This window comes from Eremothecium gossypii, chromosome VII, assembly GCF_000091025.4.
Source record: "Eremothecium gossypii ATCC 10895 chromosome VII, complete sequence".
Lineage (NCBI taxonomy): Eukaryota > Fungi > Ascomycota > Saccharomycetes > Saccharomycetales > Saccharomycetaceae > Eremothecium > Eremothecium gossypii.
Window position 1 is genome coordinate 1775047 of NC_005788.4, and position 22178 is coordinate 1797224.

Here is a 22178-nt window from a genome sequence, read left to right on the forward strand (position 1 = left end):
TTAACGTTTTTATTATGTCTATATCAAATTCTTACGTGATAACTTTTGATTTCGCTTCCTGGATTGGCGCAAGGCCTCCCTGTGTCGCAGTTTTTGTTCACGGGTCCACACAGCTCTGTTTTCCCAGAACATATCCTCCCAGCCGGCGAACCGGTTAGACGCTTCTGCTGGCGTTCTTATTTTGTTCAGCTGAGTTTGCGCGACTAAAAATGGAGACTCAAAGTGTGGAAAGAAAAGGCCCAGTTGTCTACCCTTCGGTAACTCAGTCGGTAGTACCTGCACCTGCTCGGCGGCTGCCGGAGCTTCCACCGCGTCTGCAACTGCAACATCGACGTCATAGTTAATGTCGTCATCAGATACTTCGATCAGCTTGAAAGCAGACTCCTCCTGGCTTTGGCCCTCGAAAAGGCCTCTTAGAGTTTCAGTATTGCTAATAGTTCCCTGTGTGGCAGCAGGTTGTTCTTCTTGCACGAATTTAGGAATGAACTCTTCCTCACTTTCTACCTCCGCATCCCGTTCCACTGAAGGGTCGTCTTTGGAATCCAATGCATCGGGCGCATGCAATGCTCCACCTTGCGTATCGCTGTACAGCGCCTCTATTTCGTAGTTTGCACCAGCATATTCGTTGTCTTCTTCAAGGCCAATGGGCTTGTCAAAGTCGAAGGACCCCAATATGTTTTCCAGAACATTGAGGTTCTTCGTCTGCTCCTCCTGGAACCCTTCTTGCTCTTCGTCGGGTACCTCATCTGCACCTGTCTCTACTGTTACGCTGTCACCTTTCTGATTCTCGAAACGGAGCGGCTTTCTGGTGCGCGAGTAGTCGAGCCTGTCCACAACATGGCCGCTTCCGTCGCGCCAGTAGCCATTCGTAAAGCGATTAACCAAGTCACGCAAAGCCTTGTTCCGCTCGTAACCCCACAGCTTATTCTTGTAACACTTATATATCTTCAGGTTGCCATTGACGTTCACGCGGAACGTGATACTCTTTAGGTGGAGCTTCTTCCGCGGCGTCTTCCGCTCCCGCCCTGCAAGCAGCTCCTTCCGGTCCACCCACGACCTTCGTATATTCTCCAGCTTCTTATGATGCTCCCATTGCCGCTTCAGTAGCTCTTGTTGCTTGCGCTGCTCCGTCAGGAGATCGTTACGATCCTCCTCCCACCGCTGCTGCCAGGGTTTCTTCGCCACATCTACCCGCAGCATATTACCCATGTACATGACATTGTTGAAGCTCCGCTTCAGCTTTTGATACTGCTGTTCGTCGTCGAACTCCATCGTCAAATATGCAAAAGTAGGATGACATTCAAAATGAGGCTCAATACAGCGCCCAAATTGAGCAAATCTGTCGTATAGCTGTTCAATACATTCGCTAGTGTTCTTTCGAAGGTTACCAACGAATACGCGCTTCTCAACAGGCATAGCTGCAGCCTTTGAATGTGTTCTTCTTTCGCTAATGTGTGCGATGAGCTGCTAAAATCTGGGTCTCAAATTTTCAGTACTCAAACCCAGACACCAAATACATCGTTTGCAACGATGTCAAATTTTGGACAACCGCAGATGAAGACGAGCCAGTAGAAGGCACTCAAACCAGACGTGGAACGGCCATCTAGCTTCGAGTGGAAGCATAGCGACGGGTTAGTGACATTCAGCGATACAATGGGAAGCGTTGAGTATTCGAAAGCGCGGTTCCCTACGTCTCTAGACATCCCGTTGCGGGATTCCGAAGAAGTGGTGTCCATCGATCTGGAGAATGACCTTCCTGACGACCCTGCAGACCTAAAAACACTCCTTGTGGAGGAAAGCTCGGATAAAGAACACTGGCTGACGATTGCTGCTGCGTACTGCAACCATGAGATGGTTGATGCGGGGATCAAACTGATTGAGATGGGTTTGGAGGTGTTCCATGGAACTCAGTCTGCCCCTCTGTACAGTTTTCTGACATGGGCTTACTTAAAACAGGCCAAGCGGCAGCGGCTGGACGCCAGTGTCCGTGAACAGCACCTGATGCAGGCAGAGCAGAACCTGAAGAATGCCATCGAATTTGACCCGTCGTGGGTGGGGAACATGCTTGCGACAGTCGACCTGTATTACCAGCGGGACCTTTACGACAAAGCCCTGGAGACCGCAGACATTTTCATCAAGAAGACGCAGGATGATGAGAGGCGACAGGGCAAAGTCGTACGCTCCAACGTGCTCTTCCTGCTCATGCGTGCCAAGTTGCTCTACCAGAAGAAGAACTACGCGGCTGCGCTGCGGCTATTCCAAGAGCTATTGGTCTTAGACCCTACCTTACAGCCTGATCCACGGATCGGAATAGGAATGTGCTTCTGGCAGCTACGAGACACCTACATGGCGGTGAAGGCATGGGAGCGTGCCCTGCAGATGAATAAGAACAACAGGGCAGCCAGTATCCTTGTTATGCTAGGGAAGTTCCGGAGTGCGCTGACCGATTCAGAGAATGACGAGCGTTTCGCTGAGCAATTTACGGATGTTCTGAAAGACCTAAACAATCTCTATCTTGATGACAAAGAAAACCCAGTTCTGCTAGCCCTTTTGCAGACATACTGCTACTTGGTCGGTGATTACGAAAAGGTGATATCTCTTTATCAAGAGATCTCCAACTGGGGCTATCTTGTCGGGACATCCGTTCTATCTGAGTCTGCATTCTGGTGCGGAAGGGCTTATTATGCCAGACAAGACTATCGGAAAGCGTTTTCTCTGTTCCAAGAAGCCCTTCGGAAAAACGAGGACAACTTATTGGCGAAATTTGGCCTTGGCCAGACGCAAATCCAGAATAACTTGGTTGAGGAAAGTATTCTGACCTTTGAAAACATATACAAAACACAGGAGGGGATTCAAGAACTAAACTATATCCTCGGGCTGCTATACTCTGCGAAGTGTTTTGATGATGGCTTCTCAAAGCTTGCCGCTAAAGAAAAGGCATCTTTGGTGGAGAAGTCGATATCCTTCCTTGAAAAATATATCAAGTTGACAACCGTGAAGAAAAACCAGCTAGTTGCCCTAAAAGCGTACCTCGTTCTCTCCGAACTGTATGAATTACAAACACGCTACAAGGATTCTTTGGAGTGTCTCACCAAGGCGGTCGACCAGTGGAACGCCGCCAACACTGAAAGGATTCCCGTCGAGATATCAAACAACTTGGGGTGTTTCCACTTCATCAATGGCGACATTGGCTTAGCTAAGAAATACTTCCAGGACGCCTCGGACAGCATAGTGACTGCCGAGGATGCAAAGACGATTGGAACTACTGTCAAATATAATATTGCTCGCGCAGTAGAATCCGAAGAACCAGAAACCTCCGAGACAATGTACCAAGAGATCCTGAGCGCACACGCAGGGTATGTGCAGGCTAGAATTCGGACCATCTTCCTGAAATACATGAAGACAAAGACTGATCTATATGCTGAGGAACTAGACCAACTGCTAAAACAGAATGAATCTGACTTGGAAGTTCGTTCCTTCTACAGCTGGTATATCAAGAATGTCGCTGTAGAGAAGACAGACTCCAAGGGCGAGAACAAAGAAATCAAGCACAACAGAGAAACATTAACGAAGTATGACTCGCACGACCTTTACGCACTTATCTCCCTTGCAAATATGTACGTGAGCATTGCCAAGGAAACTAAGAAGTCAGCGAACCCGAAGGAGCAGGATAAGTCGCGCCAGTCGTTCTTGAAGGCCGTGCAGCTTTTCCAGAAGGTGCTGCAGATAGATCCGCTTAACATATTTGCTGCTCAGGGTCTGGCAATAATATTTGCAGAGAGCAAGCGGTTTGGGCAGAGTCTGGACATTCTACGAAAGGTCAGAGATTCGCTAGACAACGAAGATGTCCACATGAACCTGGCACATTGCTTGCTGGAGATGAAGGACTTTGTGAAGGCCATTGAGAACTATGAGATAACAATCACAAGATTTGAGAATATCGAGAACAAATCTACGCTGCTCAATCTTCTGGGCTTTGCCTGGTATTCTCGGGGCCTGAAGGAAAAGTCCCTCGACTGTTTCTTGAAGGCCCTCCAGTACACAAAGGAGGCGCTCGCGCTGGAGCAGGAGAAGCCAGAGAGCCGTCTCACCTCCGGCTTCATGTTCAACGTCGCATTCGTCGAATTTCAGGTCGCGGAAGTCCTGCGCAGATCGCAGCCCAAGGAGCGCACACTAGCGCAGCTCGAGGCATCTGTATCCGGTCTGCAGGAAGCCGTGTCGCTGCTGAAGCAGCTGGCCAGTCAGCAGGGAAGCGTCGGCGCCGGCGATGAGCTCCAGCAGCGTATACAGCTCGGTGAAGGCACCATGAATAACGCGCTAGAGCGCTGCATCAAGGAGCAGAAGGAGTACGAACAGGAGCGCGACAACAAGCTCGCGACAGCCAAGAAGATCATGAAAGAGGAGGAGGAGAAAGAGCGCGAGCGCCAGAGCGCACTGGAGGAGGAGGAGCGCATCAAGCGCGAGCGCCAGGCCGAGGAGTTCCGCCGCCTACAGGAGGAGGCGCAGCGCCTAATCGAAGAGCGCGCCTCGCTAGACGACCTCATTGACGACTCGAACCAGCCGCCCTCCGATGACGACGACGACGCGCACGACGACGAAAAGCCGCGCAAGAAGAAGCGCGCCAAGCGCGCCAAGCGCGCCGGCGAACCCGACGCCGACGCCGACGCGACACCGCCCAAGAAGCGTCGCGCGCGTGCCCGCAAGCCCGCCGTCTCAGACCCCGAGGACAGCGCCCCCGAGGACCCCAAGCCCTCGCGCGGCAAGAAGTCCGCCATCTCCGAGGAGTTCGTCGCCTCCTCCGACGAGTCCTCTAGCCCAGAATCCTAAATATGTATTAATATCTACTTACCGCCGCGCCGCCCAAAGCTTTGCATCCCGGCTCGCCGCGTGCGCCCGCCGATACAGCTGCCGCTCCCACTCGTCGAGCGTCTGCAGCATGCGCGCGGTCGCGTCCGTCGGCGCCGTCGCCTCCACCGCCGCGCTCGCAGCGTGTCGCTGCACCTCCAGCGCGCGCTCCAGAACCATCCCCGCGAGCATCCCTGCCAGCCCCGCGTCCGAGAACAGTGCCGCCCAGCGCGTCCCCAGCGCGTAAAAGTGGCCGTTGATTGAGTGCACGTCCAGAGTTGGGGCATCGGCTTTAATCGCGTTGACCACCCGCGCAGAAAACATCTCTGGCGGCAGGAACTCCACGAACGGCAGCGCCTCCTCGTCAACGTGCTCCTGCTCTCCCGTCACCGTCGCCAGGACGCTCGCCAGCCACAGCGGCAGCTCCACCTTGCTGTGCTTGCCCACGGGCTTGCCAGGGTTGCCCTCCAGGTAGCCCAGCCCCGGCAGCTCGTAATTGAACCGGCACGCGAACTTGGACGAGTCGGCGAGGATATCGTCGAGGTCGTAGTAGCCCATGGCCTTAGTCTGATGCCGAGTGGGGAATGCCGTGAGCTTGCAGCTTTTGTTGCTCCTTTCGCCCGCGGCGCGGTATAAAAAACGTATAAAACCCCAGGACTGTCCGGCGCAGCCCGAGCGCAGCGGTACAGCAATGGTGTGTGACAGCGTGATATACCACCCTACCCTCACGCGGCTAGTGCGCTACCTAGACAGCACCGCCGGGCGCGAGAAGACGCTCCGGCTGCTGCAGTACCTGTGCCGATTCCTGGGCTTCCAGTACAAGTCGGTGCTGGCCCGGCAGCTGCAGGCGCAGTTCACGGTGACGCGCAAGCTGCTGCGGTTTCTGAAGCCGCTCAACCACATGCAGCTGGCCGCGAAGCTGTACGACAACAAGATAGGCCCGGACGAGCTGCTACGTGTGGCCGGCGTGGTCAAGAACATGTTCAGCGCGGCGTACCTGGCGCTAGATCAGGTCAACCTGCTGCGGATGCTGCGCATCGTGCCGACCACGCCGCTTACCGCGACGCGCCTGCCCCGCTGGACCAACTGGATGTGGTTCGGCGCGCTGGTCGCGGGCATCGTGTCCGACCTGCGCACGCTGGAGGTCTCGCAGCGCCGCCTGGCGACGGCGTCGCCGGAGAAGGACGCGCGCCAGCTGTCCAAGACGCAGGAGGAGCGCTTCCGCGCGGTGCGTCGCCTGATCTGGGACTGTCTGGACATGTTCATCGTGCTGAACAACCTCAGCTTCCTGGGCGCCCACGACGGCTCCGTGGGCCTCGCGGGTGTGGCCACCTCGCTCTTCGGTATCCAGGATCTCTGGAATGCCTCGTGAGCTGCCGTACATACATAGCCAGAATCACCTAGGATACATAGCCAGTCTAGTGATATATGATTTCCCGAGATGGGCTCTGCGGTAGCGGGGCTAGTGCTGAAAAAATCCTGTAGCGAGAGCTGGAGCACAAGAACGCCTAGCAGGAGGACGAGGACGGGCCGGCGCAGATGAACACCAACGCAAGCCTTGGGATCCCAGTGAATAGCCGGGCGGGTTCGGGCGGTATGCAGGCGGGTCAGCGAGCGGCAAGCTCGATAGGCGGCGCGGCGGCAGGCGGCGCGGGCGCGACGGCACAGCAGAGCACGCTTGCCGCGGCGGCAGCAAGTCAACACCAGCAGCGGCTTCTGCTCCAGCAGCGGATGCGGCAGCAGCAGGCGCAACAGCAGAACTTCGAGCACCAGATCTTCCAGCTACTGATGACATTGAATCGGAAACCAAAGCGGCTGTACCAGTTCACGGAAGACACCGACGCGATTCTGCGCAAGTACGAGCAGTTCAAGCCGAGCTTCGAGTTCCACATCTACGAGAACAACTACAAGATCTGTGCGCCGGCGAACGCGCGGCTGCAGCAGCACCAGCGGACGCCTGGGACGAACGATGGGCTGATCTTGAACAAAAGCAACGAGACGCTGAAGGAGTTTCTGGAGTACGTGGCGCGGGGGATCATCCCGGAAGCAATTGTGGAGGTGCTGCGAGACTGCAACGTGCAATTCTATGAGGGGTGCCTGATCTTGCAGGTGTACGACCACACCAACACGGTGGATGTGAAACAGCCGCAGGGCGCGGGCGCGAAGACGGACCAGCCCGCCAAGGCGGGCGCGGCGGCCGGCGCTGCCGCCGCAGACCAGGGGCCGCCGGAGGAGCACAAGCTGGGCGGCAGCTCGAAGGACGCGACGGGGAAGGAGCGGGTGACGACACTCAAGCGGCCGCGGATGTATCGCACGCTACTGCGGCCGAACGACCTCACGCGCTACTACGACATGCTTTCGTGGGCGGACCACACGCGGTTCTCGGACTCGGTGTACCAGCAGCTAGAGGCGGAGATCCTGGCCATAACGAAACGCAACCTGCGGCTGGATACGCACTTGAACCCCTTCGAGCACGCCGACAAGCTGACCGACGACGAGTTCCTGCAACCGCACTGGGACGAAGAGCAGGGGAGGATGGCTCACCCGCACCGCCCACTGAGCACCGCTAGCCTAACAAGAGGGGCGGTAGGCCATATCGAGCAACACGAAGAGCTTCCCCAGCATACCTCCGCATACGAGCAGATGATGCTAATAATGAGCGGCAGAACAACGACCACTACGACCGCCACGCTGGCCGCATCGCTTGCGAAGCGCGCTGAAATGATGGGCACCTCGAGTTCCACCAAGACCGGGGGATCGACGGGCTCCGGCAGCAGCGCCTCTGGCACAAATTCCGTTGCTGCCGCAGCCGTTGCTGCCGCGGCAGTCGTGGGTTCCGGCGCGAATAATGAGAATAACCAGTTCAGCAGACTAAAATTCGTCGAGCAGTTCCGCCTGAACAAAGAGAAGAAGAAGCAGCAGGCACTCAACGCGAACCTGGCCCCGCCGGGGTATAACCACCGCATCTCGATGTCGACCCCTCTTACTACACAGCCTGTGAAGCAGCAGGCCGGGGCCATGCTGCAGAATGTTGGGCCGGGCGGTATGGGGATGGGCAGTGCGCACACCGCGCCGAGCGAGGCAAACGGCAAGCGCGCCGGCACCGCGGACAGCGACGACAAATCCAAACCGAAAAGGCAGCGGAAGCCCACCAAAAAGGCAGATGGGGCGGCAGTCCCCAAAAAGAGGGTTACTAAGAAGCAACAGGCCGCGGCAGCGGCTACGCTGTCCAATCCAGGTGTGTAGTGCCTGTCGCATGTTGTCCCAACCTATACATAAACAACTCAAAGTGTAATAATATAGTACATGACTCAGGCAAACGAATCCTTCGGCTCGTTCTCCAGGAGATATTTCAGTAAATCGTAGATGTTCTGCCTGTCGGTTGGCGTGTGGATCCAGATGCCGTACACCTCCTTCCGCAGGTTTTTGATGATCACCAGTTCATCTTTGACCTCAACGTCCATTGGCTCCAGCGGCTGCTGCACGTTCTCCTCCGGCGAAAAGAGACGCCGCTTGTTCACAACGCTGTTCGGCGCAATTGCAATCGAGAAGTTCTCGGGGTTGATCCGGTTGAGCACGATCAGCGCGTAGTTGTAGATGTCGCGCCCGCTGAGCACCTCGCCGCACCGCCCCTCCGCGCCTGCACTCGCCTCCTGGTGCGGCACCGGCAGCTCCGCCTGCTCGCGCACATCGCGTAGATATATAGCCAGCACGCCCTGGTACTCCAGCTTGTTCCACTTGTTCTCGCCGGCCTCCCACTTGTACACCGTCGCATGCGGCGTGTGGAACAGCAGCTGCTTTATTTTGGGGTCATATCTGCCGATCACATTGAAATTCAGCGTCTTGCGATACAGCTCGAGCGTCGTCGCGCTATTGTCACGCGCGGTCGTCATCGGCACTGTCCCTCTATGGTGTGTATGCTGTGGATCTGCCCGAGTGTGCTCTGGCTTTGACCACACAAAAAGGCCCGGCCGTTGCGCACGTGACCATCACGTGTGTGCACATTAACCGACGGCTGTGCCTGCCGCCACGAGCGCGCTGTCGAACACCGCGCTTAGTCGGTCCCTCGGCCTGCACGTGACATCCGTCATTCCGGTGATCCTGCTCCGCGGTGGCGGCCGGCACCATGTGCCGCCGCTTCCTCCTTGGCCGACTGCGCCTACGGGAGGGGCGGCACCCCTCGAGAGTTAGGGGGTTGACTGGCGCAGTGCTGAGAGACCCGTGCAGATATTGCCGCGCGGCTGCCACGCCTGCACACTCAGCGTGAGCCCGGCTTTCATCCCGGGCAGTTATCGGGTACTTGATTCCTTGCAGGATCAGTTTTCCTAGATCAGTGTTGCAGGGATTAGTAATCCCCGGGGCCCAGCGCACTAGCTCGCCAGCGTTTTCTTTACAACAGTAGATACCTAAAAGCGGGGCTCCGATCGTTGTGTAGACAGCTGAACGTTAGATAGACCAAGTAATAGGCCAATGTCGAGTGCTTTGAACATCGGAGTGGTTGGTACCGGTATCTTTGCAAAGGATACGCACCTGCCGGTGCTTGCATCGTTCCAGGACCAGTTCCGGGTGCTTGCGGCGCACAACAGGACGAAAGCCAAGGCAGAGGCGTTTGCACAGGAAGCGGGGATTTCTGAGGACAAGATCTATGACACCCTAGACGAGCTACTGGCCGACAAGGATGTTGCGGTGATTGATGCGCTTGTGCCTGTTCAGTCGAACGTGGAAATTGTGCGAAAGGCGGTCGCGGCCGGGAAGCCGATCATCATTGAGAAGCCCGTGGCTGCGACGCTGGAGCAGGCCAGGGAGGTGGTGAAGATCGCGGAGGCCACGGACTTGCCAGTTGCGATTGCAGAGAACTGGCTGTTCCTGGAGGCCGGCACGGCAGTGAAGCAGAAGCTCGCGGACATCGGCGAGGTGGTGGGGTTCACGTACAATAGCACCGGGGCGTTTTTGAAGAACAACAAGTACCTGGCGACCAAGTGGAGACAGCGCCCGGAGCACATAGGGGGCTTCCTGTCGGACGGCGGTGTCCACCAGCTGGCGCTGCTGACCGATGTGCTGGGCCAGGTGGAGTCTGTGTCTGCGTTGGCCAAACAGGTGCGCGAGGCCTCCGGCGCGGAGGACATTGTGTTCTCGACGCTGAAGATGAAGTCTGGGGCGATCGGGACCTTCACTTACGGCTCGGCCTTCGGCAGTACCGACAAGTGGGTGTTCATGAAGATATATGGCACGAAGGGCTCCATCCTGCTGGACATCTCTCAGAAGCAGGATGTCACAATGAAGGTTGTGCGCGGCGAATATGCGGATGAGATCTCGGGCTCGGAGACTGTCGAATTACAGCAGGAGCAGACCTTCGGAGTTCGTGGCGAATTCATGAACTTCCACGAGGCGGTTGCCAAGAAGGACAAGTCATTGATCAGAGGCACGCCAAGAGCGGCATTTCACCACTTAGCATGCGTGGCCGCCTTCCTAGACTCCTCCGCCCAGGGTGGCAACCACGTAAAGGTGCAGGAACCCTGAACTATGCCAGTGCAGAAAGAACTTGTGTGAGCCAGGTGTCCGTTCACCTAGCAAAGATAAAAGATAGCTCTTATATACCCCAGTGCGTACTCTAAGTGATTATACATTTCGATTGGACAGGCATTATATAATCTCACTGCCCCTGTGCCTGAGGGCGTAGGCCTGCATATTATGCTTTATATCAGCGTCTGCTGGTGGCTCCCGAGCTGATGCGCAATATAATGATGATACATGCAGCAAAATATAGCGCCGAACGCTAAGGGCCCGAGCTGTCTCTAAGCCAACTGTGTCACTATACTGAAGACTGGTAGTGGGAAATCAGCGAGATGCGTGACTGTAATAGCGTTGTGGTGCATTTCAGCTGGGGGCGGCGGTGGCACTGGGGCAGACACATCCCGTACGCCCGTCGAAACAACGGTTGATCGCGTTGCAGGCATCGTCGCAGAACGGCATGAAATCGATATCCCATTGTCGGTCGTCCATGCAAATCTTGCGACAGTGGTACGACGGCCAGAGATTGCCGCATTTGCACGTAGGAGGACAATTATACCGGTGGATGCAAAGATCGGTGCATGACCTAGGCAGATCCAATCCTGGAGGCGGGTTAAAGTGCTCCTCAATGCAGCGCAGCCGGCACTGGAGTATGGCACGGAAATCGCACTCTGGAGGAGGCGCGTGGTTGGGAACTGGATCGTCCACCTCGCGCAGAAAGGCCGTTTCGAAGGCGCAGGCGAGGACCGGAATGAGCATTAATAAAGAGGTAACGTGCATGCTGTGAAGAGTTTCACTTTATGCGTTGCATTCCTCCCCCCCTGAAGACGAAAACACGGCGCACATGCGCTATATATACCCTTCGTGTCTACTATTGTGCGCTGCCCGCTCTCATGTCAGTTTTTACTTTTTGACGCCGGGAACGCGACATCTGCCACAACGCACCAACGCCCAGTGACCAGCTCTATGCCGCTTGCTCTGCCAATAACCAGCCCCCTACTAGCCGAGCATTTTGCCTTAGTCCACCAGATATTCCATTGTTATCGTTGCTCGCCAGCCTCGGGCTGGGACATAAAGATCGGAAGCTCCTGTGCAAACCTGCACAGCGCGCCTTCGAGAACTACTCCGCAGGGACCCCCCCTCCCATTAGTCCTTGGCAGTTTTTTGCTTTGTCCCGCGATAATGTATCTAAATACAGAATATCGATTACGGCGAATAGGCAAGTTTTGTGGTCTGACATGCCGAGTGTCAGTTCATGATTACATAATGTGTCGTGCCATATCTGTCCCCTGCTGGGGTGGCATTGTTGACCAACCCTTTATTCAGCGAACCATCCCTGACGTGTTTGTCGAACGGAAGGGCTTAGGGTACCACCTACGCCCCACAGGGCCCGGTAGCAAGATTAAAAATAGCAGCTGCGCAAATAAAGGCAGCTGCTATATCCTTTCAGACTAACAGTTGCATCGGCTACAGAACTAAATAGTAAATAGCTCCCTTAAGTCCGAGCGCGGCAAGAGTACAGATTCGGCTGATTCGACCTGCAATAACCTGGACAATGAAGTTGCATTGAAGCCAAGTCCTCGAAGGAAAGCTCTGTTATTTGGTTCTCGTCCTAGGAACTTTCTCAAATTATCGTTCATATCGTATAAGCCACCAGGAGCCAAAATAGTGTCCCTGTATTGTCTTCCCACTGTGGAATTGAATGGATTGCTCTTGAACTTTGTCTGGTACATATCTGCCGCGAACACCTGGGACCAGAGATATCCGTAGTAGCCTGCTGAATAGCTCCCGGTCATAATGTGCCCGAAAGTATTATAACCGGTAGATGTGTAGTTCTGGCTGTTGATGAGCGAGATCTCTCTGCGCATATCGTTCCATAACTTTCGCACTTCCAGGCCGTGGTATTCGCGGGTGTGCACGTACATGTCGAAGAGGCCGAGGCGGAGCTGACCCAAGTAATAGAGACCCGAGCCGAGGCCAGAGCTGTTGAACCAGGCGTCCAAAAGGGAGGGCGGGATTTTCTCGCCGGTTTCATAGTGCTTTGACAACATAGTTAGAACGTCGCGACGACCGGTCCAATACTCCAACATCTGCGAGGGCGCCTCGACGAAGTCCCAGGGGACGGAACCAAGGGAATTGTGCGCTGCAAGCTTGTTGTTTGCAACGAGGTGGTGTATGCCGTGGCCCAACTCGTGAAATAAGGTGGTGATCTCCCCGGGCCGGAGGAGAGCGGGACGAGTGGGTGTTGGCTTGGAGAGATTACAAACCAAGACGGTAACCGGGTACGATTGGGAGCCATCCTTTTTACGGAAGGCAGAAGCCATCCCGAAGTTGGCGGCATGACTGTACTTACCGTCGCGGGGATATAAGTCGAAATATATCCAACCCTGGAACTCGGGACAGTCCTCATCGTCGATGTTCCAGACTGCAAACTGCTTTACGTCTTCGTGCCACACGTTCTTCTGGCTCGGGTCCGTTACTTCCACAAACTTCAAGCGGAACAACGTCTGGTATGTATCAAGCATTCCTTCAATAACGCTTTCAATTGGGAAGTATTGCGCCATATCTTCAGGATCTATCTGGTACTTTTCTTGTAATATCTTGTTGTTATAGTAGGCATTATCCCATGCGTAGATTTCCCCATCAAAAGTAAGGTTCTTGCTCTTGTAGTCCTCGGCCTTTTTACTCTTCAATATCTCACGGTCCTTCTCTCCGACGGGTAATAGCCTCTCCACTAAGTCGGTGAGAAACGGGATAACTGTTTCTTCATTTTTCGCCATTTTATCGCGTAGATTATACTCTGCGTAATTCTTGTACCCACGGAGCTGCGCCATCCGCCGCCGCAAATCCAAGGTCTCGAATAGTAGTTGCTCGTTAGCAGCCACCCTATTTTGGTCTGCCACATACGCTTTCCTGCGTGTCTCAGGATTCGTAGCTGTACGCAACACAGGGCCGATGTCAGGGTACTTGAAAGTGACCTTCAACTTTTTAACCCCACCCTCAATAATTCTCTCAAACTGGTCCAACACCAGGGGGGACACGCCTTCTAATTCCTCCTCTGTAAACGTGATGTATTCGGTTTCCTCGCCAAGGTTGATGGAGAATTGAAGGGTGTCCACAGATATCTTCCTCGTCACCTGTCCAAGTTCGATCGATTCGGCATTGGTGAGGTTTCTTTTGTTCCGATTATAGTAGCTTGCATCCTTCTCCATATACTTGTACAACTCGTAGTTCGTCACTTTGAACTCTTCGTCGTCCTTGTATTGGGTCCATATATGTTCAAAGTTGGTGTACAAGTCGTACTTCGATGAAATATTGGCGACCCACTGGTCCAAAATCTTCCCGGTACTCAAAGACGCTTCGCGGACCTTTGGATCAGGCGAGACATTGCGTAGAAATATCAATTGGTTCCAGAGGAGATCTGTCTCCTGGTCATTGTAGAGAAGCGGCCAGATATAATTGTCCAAAGTGAACTCGTCTTTTTGAGAAAACACGCTTTCATACACAGCGTCCGACTTTTGGGCTAGACCATAAGCAAGGTCTATAACTTCCGTGGCAGTATAATTCCAGACCGGCGGTGGTTGCGGCGGGACAAGGGACTCCCAGTACCCAAGTAAATCCTTCGTCATTGAGCTTTTTTAACACAGAGCCAACTAAGATCGACATGGTAAACGACGCGATTAATTTTGTACCATTTTTATAGGAGACCAGATACATTTACAGAAGCACCAACCGCAATCGTTTTAATCGGTGCAATCAGTGCCATTCTTGCAGCTGGGTCCAAACTCTAGATTTACAAACCCCGCACGAATTAGCTAGTGTTGAACCAGCGAACATGTAAGGAGTTTCATTTCCCCACACTATTGAAAACTACTGCGGTGAACGCAGGTGGGGCCGCATTAACGCCATATAACTGTGCGGTTTGATAACAATTATCTCATATTGTCTTTTTTACGCACAAATACATCCACTCATAGAGAGCATTACGCCAATGCAGTCAAATATAACGGAGAATTTGCATATCAGTACGTGGAATCGCAGCAGTTGCTGTGATTTTACTATTGATAACGGGCGCAGCATAAGGGCTGTGTATACAAGAAAAAAAGAGACCCAGTTTAAACTCATAGGAAGCTCGCTAAACAGGCGAGTATAATTTAGAACACCAACTAAACTGGTGTATATCTTTAGAAAATTTAAAAGGACTACCTAGCTTTCAGACCAAGTCCGCGGAGGAATGCCTTATTGTTGGGATCCCGCCCCAAGAATTTCCTCAAATTATCTGTCATATCGTAAAGTCCACCGGTAGCTAAAATAGTGTCCCTGTATTCCACACCCACCGTAGCATTGAATGGGTTGGGCTTGAACTTTGTGTCGTACATATCTGCAGCAAAAACCTGGGACCAAAGGTAGCCATAGTAGCCAGCAGCATATCCAGCCATAATATGTCCAAAGGAGTCATAGCCGGTGCTAGTGTAGTTTTTTAAGTTCATGAGCCCGATCTCTCTGGTGAGATCATTCCATAATTTCCGTACCTCCGCTCCTTTGTAATCGCGGGTGTGCACATACATGTCGAACAAGCCAAGTTTCAGTTGGCCCAAGTTGGCCAATCCTGAATTGAGGCCGCCAACACTAAACCAGGCATCCAGCAGCGACTTCGGGATTTTCTCACCTGTCTCGTAGTGCTTGGATAACATAGTTAAAACGTCACGCCGTGCCGTCCAGTATTCCAGCATCTGAGAGGGCGCCTCGACGAAATCCCATGGGACAGACCCAGGCCCGTTGAGCGACTCCAAGTCATTGGAACCCACCAAATCGTGTATGCCGTGGCCTAACTCATGAAAGAACGTTGTGAGTTCTCCCAACTTCAGAAGAGCAGGTCTGGTAGGTGTCGGCTTTGAAAAGTTAGTCACAAGGATAGTAACTGGGTATGATTTGGAGCCATCTCTCTTACGGTATGCAGAAACCATTCCAAAATTAGCTGCATGGCCGTATTTTCCATCACGAGGATGCAGATCAAAATATAGCCAGCCTTGGAACTTTGGATTGTCCTCATCATCAATGTTCCAAACTGCAAACTGTTTGACATCCTCGTGCCATACACTCTTTTCGCATTCGTCCGTTATTTCTACAAACTTCAGGCGAAAGAGCGTTGTATATATGTTTAGCATTCCTTCAATTGCACTTTCAACGGGGAAATATTGCGCAAGGTCATCAGGGTTGACATTGTAGCGCTCCCTCAATATCTTGTTGGTGTAATATCCAGTATCCCAGGAATAGAATTCGCCATCAAAAGTAAGGTTCTTGCTTTTGTAATCTTCCGCCTTCTTCTTCTTCAATATTTCGAGATCGTTCTTCCCCACGGGCAGCAGCTTCTCTACCAAATCATTGAGAAATTTCAAGACAGTCTCTTCATTTTTCGCCATCTTGTCGTCAAGATTGTATGCTGCAAAATTCTTGAATCCAAGTAGATCGGCTAGCTCGCGTCGCAATTCTAGCGTCTCGAAAAGGAGCGGTTCATTCGCAGCTACCCTATTCTCGTCAGCCATAGAAGCGCGTCTCCTTGTCTCAGGGTTGCTGGCCAGGCGTAATACCGGCCCAATGTCTGGATACTTAAAAGTAACTTTGAACTTTTCGACACCGCCTTCGATAATCTTTTCAAATTGGTTCAAGACAGTGTCCGGGACACCCTCTAGCTCCTCCTTAGTGAATGCGATATACTCCACCTCTTCTCCCAGGTTTGACGAAAACTCTAATTCGGCTGCGGCAATCTTAGATTTGACTTCGTCAAGCCTTTTCCTGTTCTCAACTGGCACTTTCATACCAGAACGTCTGTAGCCATCCGCATCCTTCTCCATATACCGATATAGCTCAAAGTTCTCCTTCTTGAACTTCTCATCATCCTTATATTGTGCCCACACCTCGTCAAAGTGCTGATACAAGTCATACTTTGACGTAAGGCCAATAATCCAGTCGTCCAGCATGGATGTTGCGTTCTTCGACGCTTCACGAATCTCCGGATCGGGCGAAACATTGCGGAGAAACACCAACTGGTTCCATAGCAGGTCTGTTTCCTCCTCATGGTATATTAGAGGCATGATATAATTGTCAATTGTTGGTGGCTTTTCTTGTAACACGTTGTGGTAAACCGCCTCGGTTTGGTTGATCAATTGATGGCTAAGACTAATAACATCTTGTGCACTGAAATTCCACGATGGTGCCGCCTGCGGCGGGACCAAAGAAGCGAGATCTTTCATCTGCACTCGCGATGAGCTTTTGGAATTCAGAGGACAATGCACCTATCTGTACAACACTGCCTTTATATGAAGAAGATGGCGATAGGCCGCCGGTATGAATAAGCATCATATGGCTGCTGTGCTAGTTGATGTGCATAAGCATCAGATGGCTGCTGCGATAGTTAATCGCAGGCAAGTCCATACATGACACCTGACTGCAATGCTCCCGTCAGCGTATAATATACATTCACCAGCATTTTCCTAAGCGATACTTCGCGGCCACACAGGCGCCAAGGCGCCCCGCTTTGCCCAGAGCTATAGGATCAGACCTAATCAATCTGTTCTTCAAATCAAATAAGGGGGCTGAGTACGCACGTCGCGTGTGTGCCATCATTTGATGCGGCCACACTACCCTGTGGTGCCCAAATCCGCGGATCTCGACTACTGCTGCATTAAAGCTGGGTAGTATAAGCCCATTATCCATTATTGCTAAGTCTCGGAATCCGAGCGGCTGTCTAAGCGCTGTGTTTAGTAATGCTGTGTTGTGTGGTTGCCTATTCGGTAGTCCGCAGTGGCTCAGAATAACTATTCTCCCTCGCTAAACGGGGAGCACACAAGGTCCGACAGGTCTGATAAGAGAGGCAGCATGACTGCGGCCCGGCTGCATAAGCTGCAAACATACTCTGAAAGAGGTGTTACAATGTGCTGTATATTGGTTGTAAGGGTCCTTTTTAACCTAAGGTATAATATAAAGTAGCTAACAGATGCGACGCTGAAAGTGCAACAGCGCTTAGATAGCCTCTGCCAAACCGACGCGGTCACTGCCTAGGTCATAGACACTGTAGAACTTGCGCAAGAAAGGAGTACCTAGGATCACGACGTTGGACTGAGCACCGCTAGCCTGAGGGCGGATGGTGACCATACACTCAGAGCCTGCTGGCATGATGTACTCGTTACCGGTAATGGCGAACTTCTTCCCACCAAGCTCGAACACGATCTCAGGAGCAGTTTCTCTGGCGGAGCATGAAACCCGGCCGCCAGTCTTGCTGCCTAGGGCGGCCTCTAGAGCGCCATTGAACTTGTCGAAGATCTCAGTTGGTAGCAAGGTCAACGAAGAGCCGGTGTCCAAGATGGCACCTAGGCCCTCGCCCTGGACGGTCGACTCGCCGGTAGAGATAGAGTTGAACTCAACCTCCCAGAAGCCCTTCTTGGTGATTGGTAGCCACTCTAGCGAGCCGGCGAACTTAGTGCTGTCGTAGCCACCGAAGATGATCTCACCCTCGTTGATGTGTGCAAGGTTCTTTGGTAGGAAAATGCCGAACATAGGGTCCTTGAGCTGGCCGCGCTCCATCATGTTGTAGATGGGTGGCACCTGTCCGCCCTTCGCTAGTTCGCGGTGGCCCAGCCCGAACACACCCTGGTACGATGCGATGAAAGGTAGAACCGACGACGTGGCCTCCGCGAACCCTTGCTCGCCGAGCACAGCGTCACCCATGCCGAGCACGTCCGTGGACAAGTACCCCTGCATGGAGCCCGTCCCAGATGCCAATTCGACCTCCTCGCCGCTGCTCTTGTAGGTCGATGAGTTTGCGTGCATGTACTTCTTGCCGCGCACACAACTCCAGCTGGAGCACTGCGCTGAAGGCACCCACAAGTTCGCAAGACCCGTGTCGAGCGCCACGGAGAACGCCTGTGGTGGCGTGCCCAGCGTCACGTTAATCGAATACTGCGTGTAGCGGTAGGTCTCGATGTCCACGCCGTACGATCTGTCGCTCCCAGTCGAGTTGCGGCCCTCCACGCCGCCCGCAGCTGCGTGCTTCTTCGACACCGCAGCGATGTGGGCCTGGATCGTCCCGCCCTCGCTGAAGTTAACGGTCTTCTTGTGCACCGGAACCCGGAACACGCCATCAGCGGGCAGCGCGCATGCCGTGGAAGCCAAAACGGCTATTGTCAACCCCGTCTGTACTTTCATTTTGGATACTGTCTCCAGCAAACGCAACTGAGGCCGCAACTGCGCTTTCGCTCTTCTTATGTATGCTAATCATGGGGTCCATCGTTGACAGTGCCAAAGATGAAACGGATGCCACCGGCCGCCCGGCCAGAATGCTACATGGGCCAGCACTTCGGTTGCCACACTAATTATAGCCACGATTGGCGGCAATTTGAAGGCCACAGTGGATACGACCCATAACAGCTCTGGAGACGGGACCGCAGCCTAAATGACGTACGCCCCAGTGTTAGTACGCGCAACGCCAAGGCGCTGTGCAGCTGTGTTTGCATCTGTCGGTGCGCAAGCCGTACTGGGAATCCTGGCACTTCCCAACACAGTAAGGCTTGCGCCACGCTGAATAGACGTTTAAGGCATGCGCCAGTACATATGCGGTAATAGACAGGTGTCGCATACCCGGCCTCGTCATTTTAGTCGCCCCTTTGGGCATGTTGATTATGTGATCAAATATTATTGGCCAACCTTATTTACGAAAGGGGCATCGTTGTTACCTCTTTGAGGCGGCCTCGGTGAGCGCGGGCGTTTCACACGCGGGGCAGGAGTCGGCTGTGAGCGGCAAGGAACGCAATTTACGGCGAAGAGGCTCAGCAACGAACTGGTGGCAGCTCCGGGGGGACATATATGGGTCAGCTGGCCCAGAACGCCGTTCGCACACGGTGATGCGGGCTTCTAAGTAGCGCACAAATGAAACTGCCGTAGTAGCCGCCGAGGTGCAGTGCACGGAGCTCTACGAGCACGCGCCCAGGCCGGGAAGCACAGTTTCGCAGTACCGGGCCGCCAGTTGTGTCGCGCTGCCATGTCGGGTGCACAGCCGTGCCCCCGGAGAGGGCCAGATATGCGGAATGCAGAAGAGTAGCGTTGGCCGCGGGCGCAGCGCGTCAGACGAGCAGCGTGTCGAATGGTGCTCGTGGCATATGGAGTGGGCCCGCGCTCTGCCCGGGTCCCTCGGGCGGTTGAGGCTGGCGTCTGCCCGTGGTGACCGGATGATGGATCTGCTTTCTGCCAATGCACGTGGCAAATGCACGTGCCCGACCGGGTGCTGAATCAGAGCGTTGGAGAATGCAGACGGGCACTTGCAGTGGCCTACAATTTACGGCAGGCACGCGGCGAGGTATATCCTGAGAGGTTTTCGAGACTTGCTCGTAGCTATTGCTTTTCACGGGGCTAGACCGGCCATTTGTTGGCGGGATGCGCAGCCACGCAGGCTGACGCTTCGGCCCACCTAAACACTAAAGCACTACAGGCCAGCGACTACGCCCAGTGTAGCCAAGATGGTGACAGATGGTGACAGATTCTCAGCGGCAGCAATCGGTTCCGAGCGCTAGAGCGCAGTAACGGCCAACGGCTTGCTGCCGGGTGACAGTATGCATCTGCACCGGAGGCGGGGGCGATGCTGACCGCTGGCCGGCACGCTGTAGAGGGGCGCAGCCAGCCGTCAGCCGATACTCTATCCCGGATCGACCCAGACGGCGCAGGAATCCCCGGCGCCCAACATATTGGTGTCGAAGGGTTTGGGTTTTCACGTGTACTGTATGTGGCAGGCGCTCACTGCTACTTTTTCCGTGTAGGCGGCTTTCTCGCGGGGATGGCCAACTCCGTAAACTACGCGTTCGTGCGGTGGTCCGGTGCAGCTACCTTGTGAGCAGATACACACCATATTAAATGCCCAAACCGACGGCACTACCCTATGCCTTCAGGGCTACGCCCGTAGTTGTTTTTGTACCCAGTATTTAGTCCAGTTGCACCTGCCCACATATAGTCACGTGATTGTGATCGACTAGAAAAATCTATAATGTTCCAGCTCCGATGTCAGCGTCATTGTTCTGCCGCACCAGGGGTAGAACCTCCAGCGTATAAATTGAAGTGCAAGAACAAGCTCAGTTCAGTTCCTAGAGCGATCATAAGCAAGAGTTCACCAAAGAGAAATAGTGTTCAACAAATAGCAACTCAGCCTAACAGCAATATGTCGTTCCAGTCACCATTTTTCGATTTCTTTGACGCTATTAACAACGAAGTTGCCAACTACAACAGGCTCCTTGGTCGCGCTCCCAACAGTACTGCACTGCAGGCTAAGAACAACAACAAGAAAGACACCACTGACTGGCTCACATCTGCCAGCATCATCCCTCCCGTGGATGTGTTGGAGCAGGAGAAAGACTACGAGGTGCACTTGAGCGTGCCGGGCATCGTGGACCAGGACAACATCAACATCGAGTTCCACAGCGACCGCGGAGAGCTAGTTATATCGGGCGAGGTGCCGACAAAGGAGACCGAGGAGAACAAGGACGGCTGGCGCGTGCGTGAGCGTGCCACTGGCAGCTTCCGACGTGTGGTCGGCTTGCCGGACAAGCCCGGCGTGGACGCAGAGCACATCACTGCGAACTACGAGCAGGGTGTGCTCACGTTGCGCGTGCCAAAGCTGGAGTCTCGCGAGAACCAGGCAGTCCGCAAGATCCAGGTTGGGCGTGGCAGCGCCAAGTAATCTGCGGCGCTTTGGTTGTTTTAGTATGGATTAGCATGGATAGGTATATATTAAAAAAACATTGACTGTCTTTACACAAGCATGCATGGCGTAGAACTTACATAATTGTCCCAATGTCGCTGCGCTTACCGGGCCTAGTGGGTACCGTATGGCACAGTAAATGATGCTTCTAGTTTTGATGTTGCGCTGCGAGTGTATTCCATTGTTCAGAGCAGCGATGACCTACCTTGATGCTATCCGGAAACGCAAGTAGGTACCAAGATTGCGTTCCTGGCTGCTGCAGATGGCGCGGATCGCCCTGTATATGGACGCACCTGGATTCAACGTTTATAAAATAAGTACGTGTGGGCGCCCCCCCTAGCACACGCCTAAAGAGTCGTCAGGCACGTGGTTTGCACCTGTTGAGTTGGTCGGTGTCGCGGCGTCCGTTCTTCAAGGTTGGTTTCGTGGTCTAGTCGGTTATGGCATCTGCTTAACACGCAGAACGTCCCCAGTTCGATCCTGGGCGAAATCAATTTTTTGCACCCGCGGCTAAAGTATCGCGCGGACTATCTCACCGCGCATGCACGTAAAAAACAGTAATGTGCACTGGAGAAAATCGAACTAATGACCTCTTCCTTGCAAAGAAAGCGTGCTAGCAACTCCGTCATTTGTCCGACCCTGGTGTCAGCTCTTCATTGAGCCACTGGAAATGTCTCAGCAGTGTAGCTCCCCTATTTTCACATTAGGCTGCGAATGTACTGACCTACTGCAAAAACCTGGAAGATCGTAGATAGTGACCAAGATATTACTATACTGCAAAAAGTAATGAGAGCTACGGGATTTGAACCCGCGCATCCGTAGATATCAGAGGGTTTTAAACCTAAATCTGACGCCTTAACCACTCGGCCAAACTCTCTTATATGCTTTTATATGAAAGGCGTGCAATACGTACGAGCAGGTTGGCCACGTGAACTGGCTGCCCAGGGTCAGAGCTGTATCCGCGAGTATCCCAAAACCCGTACAGTACGAAATACCCACACCAGTTTCGCGGTAATGTCAGTTAGCACTCGCCACGGTGATGACTGAACTCGCGGCTGGCACGATCAACAACGTAGGG

The 22178-nt window shown here is 53.6% G+C and overlaps 12 protein-coding genes and 2 non-coding genes across 14 annotated transcripts, besides 1 other annotated feature; 7 read left to right on the forward strand and 7 right to left on the reverse strand.

Moving 5' to 3' along the window:
* Positions 1-18: 18 nt before the first annotated feature.
* NOP8 (Nop8p) lies at positions 19-1416 on the reverse strand (the record flags this gene model as incomplete). The annotated part of the gene is made up of 1 exon (NM_212125.2): positions 19-1416. One exon carries the CDS (start codon positions 1414-1416, stop codon positions 19-21), a length of 1398 nt encoding a protein of 465 aa, NP_987063.2.
* A 237-nt stretch (positions 1417-1653) lies between these two features.
* CTR9 (Ctr9p) lies at positions 1654-4827 on the forward strand (the record flags this gene model as incomplete). Its single annotated transcript, NM_212126.1, has 1 exon — positions 1654-4827. The coding sequence occupies one exon, from the start codon at positions 1654-1656 to the stop codon at positions 4825-4827; it is 3174 nt and encodes a 1057-aa protein (NP_987064.1).
* Positions 4828-4845: 18 nt separating this feature from the next.
* PSF3 (DNA replication protein PSF3) lies at positions 4846-5403 on the reverse strand (the record flags this gene model as incomplete). Its single annotated transcript, NM_212127.2, has 1 exon — positions 4846-5403. The coding sequence occupies one exon, from the start codon at positions 5401-5403 to the stop codon at positions 4846-4848; it is 558 nt and encodes a 185-aa protein (NP_987065.1).
* A 133-nt stretch (positions 5404-5536) lies between these two features.
* Positions 5537-6217, forward strand: PEX11 (Pex11p; the record flags this gene model as incomplete). The annotated part of the gene is made up of 1 exon (NM_212128.1): positions 5537-6217. The coding sequence occupies one exon, from the start codon at positions 5537-5539 to the stop codon at positions 6215-6217; it is 681 nt and encodes a 226-aa protein (NP_987066.1).
* A 167-nt stretch (positions 6218-6384) lies between these two features.
* SPT20 (Spt20p) lies at positions 6385-8091 on the forward strand (the record flags this gene model as incomplete). Its single annotated transcript, NM_212129.1, has 1 exon — positions 6385-8091. One exon carries the CDS (start codon positions 6385-6387, stop codon positions 8089-8091), a length of 1707 nt encoding a protein of 568 aa, NP_987067.1.
* Positions 8092-8156: 65 nt separating this feature from the next.
* Positions 8157-8738, reverse strand: DCP1 (Dcp1p; the record flags this gene model as incomplete). The annotated part of the gene is made up of 1 exon (NM_212130.1): positions 8157-8738. The coding sequence occupies one exon, from the start codon at positions 8736-8738 to the stop codon at positions 8157-8159; it is 582 nt and encodes a 193-aa protein (NP_987068.1).
* A 577-nt stretch (positions 8739-9315) lies between these two features.
* On the forward strand, positions 9316-10365 carry AGOS_AGR403W (uncharacterized protein; the record flags this gene model as incomplete). Its single annotated transcript, NM_212131.1, has 1 exon — positions 9316-10365. One exon carries the CDS (start codon positions 9316-9318, stop codon positions 10363-10365), a length of 1050 nt encoding a protein of 349 aa, NP_987069.1.
* A 957-nt stretch (positions 10366-11322) lies between these two features.
* AGOS_AGR404W (AGR404Wp) lies at positions 11323-11811 on the forward strand (the record flags this gene model as incomplete). The annotated part of the gene is made up of 1 exon (NM_212132.1): positions 11323-11811. The coding sequence occupies one exon, from the start codon at positions 11323-11325 to the stop codon at positions 11809-11811; it is 489 nt and encodes a 162-aa protein (NP_987070.1).
* A 20-nt stretch (positions 11812-11831) lies between these two features.
* Positions 11832-13985, reverse strand: AGOS_AGR405C (M3 family metallopeptidase; the record flags this gene model as incomplete). The annotated part of the gene is made up of 1 exon (NM_212133.2): positions 11832-13985. One exon carries the CDS (start codon positions 13983-13985, stop codon positions 11832-11834), a length of 2154 nt encoding a protein of 717 aa, NP_987071.2.
* A 573-nt stretch (positions 13986-14558) lies between these two features.
* On the reverse strand, positions 14559-16610 carry AGOS_AGR406C (M3 family metallopeptidase; the record flags this gene model as incomplete). The annotated part of the gene is made up of 1 exon (NM_212134.1): positions 14559-16610. One exon carries the CDS (start codon positions 16608-16610, stop codon positions 14559-14561), a length of 2052 nt encoding a protein of 683 aa, NP_987072.1.
* A 769-nt stretch (positions 16611-17379) lies between these two features.
* On the reverse strand, positions 17380-18561 carry AGOS_AGR407C (AGR407Cp; the record flags this gene model as incomplete). Its single annotated transcript, NM_212135.2, has 1 exon — positions 17380-18561. One exon carries the CDS (start codon positions 18559-18561, stop codon positions 17380-17382), a length of 1182 nt encoding a protein of 393 aa, NP_987073.2.
* Positions 18562-20560: 1999 nt separating this feature from the next.
* AGOS_AGR408W (AGR408W) lies at positions 20561-21079 on the forward strand (the record flags this gene model as incomplete). The annotated part of the gene is made up of 1 exon (NM_001355365.1): positions 20561-21079. One exon carries the CDS (start codon positions 20561-20563, stop codon positions 21077-21079), a length of 519 nt encoding a protein of 172 aa, NP_001342239.1.
* Positions 21080-21519: 440 nt separating this feature from the next.
* Positions 21520-21593, forward strand: AGOS_t0127a. Its single transcript has one exon. It is a non-coding gene; the product is annotated as a tRNA-Val (tRNA).
* A 294-nt stretch (positions 21594-21887) lies between these two features.
* Positions 21888-21977, reverse strand: AGOS_t0129a. The gene is given in 2 exon segments: positions 21888-21931; positions 21941-21977. It is a non-coding gene; the product is annotated as a tRNA-Leu (tRNA).
* A 99-nt stretch (positions 21978-22076) lies between these two features.
* Positions 22077-22178: part of a telomere (Chromosome VII right subtelomeric sequence. Shares some sequence similarity with other subtelomeric regions.) that runs on past the window's edge.